Below are 7,986 nucleotides of genomic sequence, written 5' to 3'. Positions count from 1 at the left end.
GGCCCTACCCCTTTTCACAGACAAACAGATTCACAGTGAAGATCAACAGATTAAGGCGCCTCATCCTGCAGGGCATACCCACTTGGGCATAGTCGTGACTGCCCTTTCTTTGTTCTCCCTACCCCATTTTTCACCCCTTCCCCACCCACACAGATCCAGGCATCGGGTTACTTTGCCCTTAGTCTCTCAGTTTTTCTTTGATATGCCTAAACCAAAGCCTCTTTTTCAAGCCTTCCTTGCTACCACCTTTTAAATAAGGGGTTGAATGTTCCCACCTATCTCATAGAACGTTCTAAATATTTCAGTATTCTTCCATGTGCTCAAACATTAATAATAAAAAGAATGCACTCTATTAGGTGCATTTTAACTCAAAGGACATTATTTTCATTTACTGCTTTGTTCTATGATGTTCATTTAAATTGCTATGGATATGCTACCCTCGATAAGAGGGAAACCGTTAATTTTTATCAAAATGTTCAATGGACCATTTTCTAGAGACAATCTGTTAATTAAGTCTGACATTGTTCATCTTGAGAGTCTGCACATATGCTCACCAAACTTAAAGAAATCTCTCAATGGGAGGCCGAAGGGTCAGCTGAGAACTCTACAGAAATAACCCAACAAGTCAGTGGCTGCCTGCCTCCGCGACAGGTGGCAGAGTAACTGAATGAGCCTTCCCTTGCCCACCAGCAGTCCTGCAGAAATCTGCAGAGGGGCCAGGCTGGGTGCTCGGACAGCCCCAGGCTGGCATGATGCGCTCAGGTGACCTTCACACCTGAGCTGCCTCCACTTCACCTCCTGCAGGTGCAGCACCCTGAGCAAGGTAATGTCCCTACTGGGAACCTCCAATCCTTCATCTACACAATGAGGATGCTCCCTGCTTCCCAGGATTTGTTGAGCATTAGAGGCATTTGCAAGGGCCTTAGCCAAAGGCTGAACACCTAGAAGACTCCAGAAATGAAAGCTGTTATTAATGCTGGGTGCTGACAGAACTCCTCAGGCACAGCTTCCTCTTTGGATGGAAGTACTTGTCGTTAGGAGCTGGTGCCCCGGCCTTCAGCATGGACAACCTGGAAGCCCCTCAGGAGGATTGTCCCTTGGAGCTCCTGGCTGTTAGTACAACAGTAGCTTAGAAAAGCTCTCAGATTCCACATGTAAAAAGTCAGGTCTTGGAAACGAGCAATGTCTTAGTTCAGATGTTTAATCATTTCAAGTTTTAGCCTTGGAATGAGGCCAGAACGTCTCTGTTTTCTGAACAGCTCTTTGGCTCTTTATTCCTTAATTCTTGATACTTCATTCATTCCTGTCCATTTATACACAGGGTTCTTTATGTGTTCCTTCTTTCATTCAGCAGTTGTTGCTCAGGCCTCTGAAAGGTGCCAGATGCCTTCCAGGCACAAGGGACACAGTGGCAAGGAGTCCCACACGCGGTCCTGGTGCCACACACGGCTCTGAGCTGTCTCATCAGCCCACTCCCATATCCTTCATCATCCTACACTCCTCCCAGCGGGCTGTTATCAGTCTGGCAGCCTCTGCTCCCTCAGCCTCTACTCAGAGCTCACCAGGCATCCTGCTCTACCCAGTCCCAGGACCCACTGGATGCCCACCTCACTTAGTACAAGTACCTGCTCTCCAGTCTGTGTAGTGTCCAGCCCAAACTGTGTCTTGGCTTGTCTGCTCTAGCGGTTGGTAAAATAGGAACCACTTGAAGTAAGAGCCTTGAGTTGCCCCCTTGCTAGAGAGAAAGTGGAACCAGTGTGTGTGTAGAGTGTGTGTGTGTGTGTGTGTGTGTATGGGAGAGTGGTTCCCTTTGCTTTGTGCTCATGCTTTCTGTCCCATGAAGGGCAAAACAGAAGAGCTGCAGAGTGAGCAGGGAAGTATGTAACATTGCCTTACTCTTTTTTTGGGGGGTGGGTATTTTGCTTTATTTAGAAGATTACAAATCTTCAGGACAAAGAAATACTCATTCAAAATCCTTCCTAATATATGTATTAGAAAAATAGGGATGTTTTCTGCACTTTTCATTTTAGATTATTTTGTTGATTGCAGCTCCCAGTGATCATTGTGAGGCAACCGTAATCTCATTGGTCTGATTCTAATGAGCACAGGAGCCGGTATGCTTCCTGCAGTCACATAATCCCATTGGGTTAATCCAGGAAAGGCAGCCACAGTTGTAATCAAGGAATATTATGTTGAATTTTACTGTGTGGCAGATACAGTATAAAATTTTTGATGTGTGAAGGGGAAGTCATTCCTCACATAGTTCTCCCAGGTAGGTGTCATAATGCCCTGTTTTTCAGTGTCAGGAAATAAAGGCTCAGAAAACTGACATGACTGGCCCACTGGTGCAACTTGAGTGGCAGGGCCAAATCTAGAGTCCATTCTGCCTGACTCCAAAGCCTAGACCTATCACACCAAGTTGGTTTCTCTTCCTTAAGAGAAAGTCCCACAAAGTCCTGTAGGGCCTGTGGGAAGAAGAAATGAGAGGTGACGCCTGAGGAGAGAGTGGGAAATGGTTTTCCCCAGTCACACCATTTCCCTTCCCAGGCCACCCTCCTGTGCTTTGGCGGAACAACTACTAAGGATAATGCAGTAGGAAACACATGTGGCCAGCAACAGACCCTAGAAAACCAAGCCCGGGTGGAGCAGAGCGGAAGTGCCCTTTCAACCGTCTATGATGCAGTGTTGCAGGACGTAGAGCCCCAGCCCAGACAGCCATCCTCAGCAAGTGCCATTGGTACCTGTGACACAGCGGAGAGCTGTTAAGAGCTCTCACCTTCCAGGGTTCATTTATTGTGTGTTAACCATTAGAGCTCACACCAGAGATTCCCCATTACCTGGGCAGGGGTTCTGGACTTAAACATGGCATGCAGTATTCTCCCTGGTGGGGAGAGGGGGCCCTTCTAAGGAATCTGCTCTGATAGTTGGGCTGTTTTCTCCCATGTCCTACTCTAGGATTATTAGAACAGATCATTCTGGAAACCAGGATGCCATGTCAATGCCATTGCAGCAGATTGCTCTCCCCACTTTTTATCTTTCCAGAAGAGTAAAAATGGAAAGAAAAATCATCCATTTTAGCCAACTTTATTTTTAGAAAAGTATTTTATTCAAACATCCCCTTACTTATTACAGACATAAATACATGCATTCAGACAAATGAATACACAGGAGAACCGTATAAAGTAATTGGCACATCACTTCAGGATGCTTCGTCAGTTACTGGAGGAATTTGGTGCCTCTAACTTTAATCTTTTCCATTAAAATATCCATTCTGCCTTCAGCTTGTGAAACCCATAATATTTTAGACTGTCTCTCTGGATCTGTTAGTTGTGCTTGTCAATTTAATTTGTGGCTCAATGACTTTGGGTGGCTTGGTAGATGGAACGTGGAAACAACATGGATCCACAAATGGTGTTCCACATGCCAGGCTGAAGACCTAGCCCCTTCCCTGAGAGACTGGACACACGGGGAAGATGGAGCAGGCAGATTCCCTGTGCAGCCTGCCTAATGGTGATGATGATGGTGATCTACGGAACGGCAGCTGTTTGGAGCTGCAGAGTAGCTCATTGCTGTTGTTATCACATACCTTAAATGTCTAGAGCACATTTCATTCTTTGCCGCACTTTTTATAGACACCATCTCCTTTGATTCACAGAGCTTTCCTTGTGCTGGATTATTATTCCTCTCTTTCTAGTTAATGAAACCGAGACACACAGAGTTTCAGTAAGTTGCCTTGAGATCACAGGGCAAATTGGATTTCAGAAAAATGCCAGAGGATAAGACCAAATATATTCCAAAGCAAGCCGGGTCACCAGACTCCCAGTCAGGGCGGGTGTGTGTGTGCGTAGGGAGGTGTCATATCACTGTCGTGTCCCCAGCCCGTCTCTGTGGAAAGGAGCTGTGGAGCTGTGCGGGCAGAAGGGCTACAGGTGAGCAATTAAGAAGTCCCAAGAAACAGGGTGGGCCTTCAGCCTAATGGCTGACACCAGAGGGGATGCTCACAGCCTGTATCAGTGCCTGGGTTTATGTACTGGCTCCGCTCCTGGCTCTGTTCCTGACTCCAGCTTCCTGCTGCCGTTCACTCTGGGGAGCAGCACTTGATAGCTTGGTTGCTGAGTCCCCACCAAGCAAACGAAAGACCTGGATTGAGCTCCTACCTCACAGCTGTTGTAGTATTTGGGAAAAGAACCAGCAGATGGCTTCTTTCTTTCTCTCTCCCTCTCTCAAAAAAATACATTTTCTTCACCACAATTTAGGACTTTCTAATTTGCCCTAAAATGACTGAAGCAAAAACCATAATAAAACATTTTGTTTTTCTTTACAATCCCCGATGCAAACAAAAAAGAGGGAAGGGCACAAAAAATATTTGTAGAGAAAATTGATTTTGTGAAACAATAAACACTATAAACAATACATGAAATAATACATAATATAAACTCAAAACTCATCTTTAAAAAGTTTATGTGACAGTCCAGTGAAAACCAACAAGGTGGGCCCGGCACTAAAGCCTAGCAGCTAAAGTCCTCGCCTTGCAACTGCCAGGATCCCATATAGGCGTCAGTTCATATCCTGGCTGCTCCACTCTCCCATCCAGCTCCCTGCTTGTGGCCTGCGAAAGCAGTTGAGGACAGCCCAAAGCCTTGGGACCCTGCATCCACACGGGATACCCAGAAGAAGCTCCTGGCTCCTGGCTTTGGATTGATTCAGCTCCGGCTGTTGCAGCTACTTGGGGAGTGAACCAGCAGATGAAAGATCTTTCTCTCTGTCTTTCCTTCTCTCTGTAAATCTTTCCAATAAAAATAAATAAATATATATATTTTTTCTGTTGCAAACAGAAAAGTTTATTTGTGAAGGGACCAGGTGAGCAGGGAAGGGAGTGGAAGGGGAACGCACCTCCCAAGAGCTGGGAGGTGGGGTGCCTCTCGAAAGGGGACAGAGAGAGAGACACCTAAATATATTTTTTAAAAGCCAACAAGGTAGCACCCTTGAATGCTGTCTATACAGATTTCCAAGGAGAATATAAACCAAGAACCAGAAACTTTCGCCTTAGCTCCTTTCTAACTTGTATGGAGGCGGTTGTAGCAGCCTCGCCCTGGCCTCTCTCCTTCAGCTACATCGCCGTGTGTCCATAGGGCTCTTCCTTAAATGCCAGTCTGAGCATGCCTTTCCAAACTTCCAATCATCACTGACTCCCGCTGCCAATGGTACAGAGTCACCCATGTGCTCTTCCAGCCTGGCCCCATGGTCTCACTTCTGGCCCCGCTCTCCACTGTCGTACACACTGAGCTCGTCCTCTTGCAGGAGCTACTCCTGTTCATCCCCAACCCGTGCTCTGCTTGGAGCACATTCATGTTGTCCTGCGTAAGCGCTGCCTCCTCGGAGACATCCCTCTCTTCTGCATGCCCACAGCACTTTGTCCAGCCCTGCCTGGTCCCTGTCGCTTCTCTTCAGTGGAGTCTCTCCCAGGATGCTGCAGGCTCTTTAAGGGCAGAATCTGTGGCAGATACCTAATATCTTCTATCTCCCTATTTTCCAAGAGAATGGTTGATTATGGACATATGGGAGTGAATGAGTGATTAAAAGAATGATTGATACAACAGCCGGAGACAGCAGGAGACGTGACATTGACCTTCCAAGGCCACATGAAAGAATCCCCATTCCTCTCTCTCTGACAGGGGCTGTGAAGAAATGCTGCCCATCCATGATGTGACCTCTCAGATGAAGTGACAGGTAGATGGGAAGAGAAACTGGGCCTCTGCCTGGGACCTGTACAGAAAGGTCTGTTAAGACTGAGAGACGAGGACTTAATCCTCGGACTTCTGCCCACCCGGAAGTTGCCCTCAGAAGCCTCCATTGGTAGAAATTCCTCCTTGGAGAACGGGAGGTTTATCCCAAGAGTTGCCAAAGGCAGCTTTGCAGGCTTGCAGAGTCAAAACTGTTTGTCCAGGTAGAACCTTGATGGTTGTTAGCAAGGAGGGGCGGAGTCAGAAGGTGAACCCATGGAAGGCCTGGGGTGCATGGGAGCTCTGAGCCGAGGCAAGCCATGTTCCTTGCGTTGTGTCTTCCAGATGATGTCTGTCCTCATGAACACCATTGTCTTTGAAGACTGTCGGAACCAGTGGTCAGTATCCAGGCCTCTGCTGGGGCTCATCCTGCTCAACGAGAAGGTATGAGTGGCTGCAGTGGGGTCCACGGGAGGTGTCCCTGGGGAGGGAAGAGAAGCTGTGTACTGGGCACAGCTGTTGCAATGAATGAGAGAGGAGCAGAGCCTGCTAACGTTGGAAGCAGGACACGCAGTGTTCCCCACAGAAGGCTAAAGCTTTCAGATGGCCTTCAGGGATGCAGGCCTCAGGACTGGCTCTGCTGAAGCCAAGAGAGTCCCCACGTGGAGGGAAGGGTGGTTTGCTCAGGAGGGTCCCCCCTGCCATTCCAGGGGGATGTGAGCAGTAGCCATCTGCCTCGACCTCCTGTCAGACCTGGGATCTCCACTGACCTCTATGGTGGCGGCAGCAGCCCGCTGGGGCTCTGTGCACAGACCTAGCACGCTGCATGTGGGAGCACTCGTGACCAGCCCCCTAAGTGCACTTGCCACCCTGGCCTGCCTCCTAGGCTCGTCCAGCTGCCTCCCCAGCAGTCGGTAGGAACAGTGCATTACTGCTTGGGAGAATGAATTGTCTATACAATAAGATAGTACTGGGGAAAAAGACAGTGAGATTAAGGCAGCCGCATACATTAAAATTCAAACTAAAATCCCAGCCTTGGAAGGAAACTAATAGAAGAAGAAAATATATCAAAAAGAGAAGAGCTGTCTCATCATTCACCTGTGCTGAAGTATCCAATTTTAGCCACATTCAATAGCACTGTCATTCATCTTCCCTTGGTGTTATTGTGATTTAAATCCAAGCTCTATAAAAGAGAGCAGTTCTTTTAAAATGATTGAGAGGGAATAAGGGCAAATTCAGTGTTTAGAAAAAGCTTATGACATCACAATATTATACTTTACTGATGGAGGCAATATTTCATGGTTTGGGATGAAAAACTAATAATTTTCTATTTGGTGTGAGTCACTGCATCATTATAAAAGGGAAAAATAAGTAGTTTTGTGCATTCCCAATCTTGTTCAGGAAGACACTGTGGTTTAAGTATAATGCCTCTGATATATAGTAGTTAGGTATTAGTCTGACTACATATTAATTATGTGTGTTTTTTGATGTGAGCTGTTTTAATGCATGATGGAAATTAAATATCATGCTGTTTGGGCTTGGAAGGATAAACACGAGACTGGCAAAATACTGTCTTTGTGCTAAAATTAGGCAGTTTGCCGTGATGAGGAGCCATGTGTAGCAGGAGAGCTAGGTACATACCGAAGCCCACAGGGCAGAAGGGGCTGTGCGGTTTGTGACCAGGCATAACAGATGATTTCCCGGGCACCAAAAAGCTCCACCAGAACGAAGTGAGCCTCTGCAGCACCTGCTTCAGCAGAGCAGACCATTCTACCCCATGAAGACAGAGACCTGGAAGCAAGCCAGAGCTGTCTGCAGCCTGGTTCACCAAAGCCAGGAAAGATGATGAGGCATGAGTGAGACCCCAGGCTTTGCCTTCAGTCACCCAAGGGGCGCCCTGGACGTTTTCTTTTAAATTCATCTTCCTCTGTAAGGCTCTTCCTCTTTCAGCCTCGCTGTGGTTAGGGGAGGTGAGTCAGGAAGACCAGGTGTTCCAGAAGTGGGGCAGGGGAGGGGGGGTTCCCTCCGGAACATTGTCTGTCAGCCCAAACAATGACAATAGAACAGTGACAGCAAGAGGTTTTCATGAGAAAGGTAATACAATTTATACTCAGGAATGTCTCTTTTGCTTAGGCTTTGCTCTAAATGCTTATAGGTCCAAGTGGATCGGGCCAGAAATTGCCCCGAGCATTACCTGAGTCACTCAGAGCTGATCTGACTTCCTTTGGGCCAGGTCTGGAGTCAGCGCGCTAATGCCTTCTGT

General features: G+C 47.3%; 1 protein-coding gene across 4 annotated transcripts in view; it reads left to right on the top strand.

The window, feature by feature from the left end:
- The window catches only part of RANBP17 (RAN binding protein 17), a 282,863-nt gene that overhangs the window by 272,647 nt on the left and 2,230 nt on the right, over positions 1-7,986 (top strand). For all 4 annotated transcript variants that reach the window (XM_036497037.2, XM_004587435.2, XM_058677578.1 and 1 more), the window contains one exon: positions 6,069-6,167. In XM_036497037.2, coding sequence (XP_036352930.2) covers positions 6,069-6,167 — 99 coding nt within the window. The remainder of the gene's footprint in view (positions 1-6,068; positions 6,168-7,986) is intronic.

This window comes from Ochotona princeps, chromosome 19 (assembly GCF_030435755.1).
Source record: "Ochotona princeps isolate mOchPri1 chromosome 19, mOchPri1.hap1, whole genome shotgun sequence".
In the NCBI taxonomy this organism is placed as follows: Eukaryota; Metazoa; Chordata; class Mammalia; order Lagomorpha; family Ochotonidae; genus Ochotona; species Ochotona princeps.
This window is presented reverse-complemented; position numbering and strand designations above follow the sequence as displayed.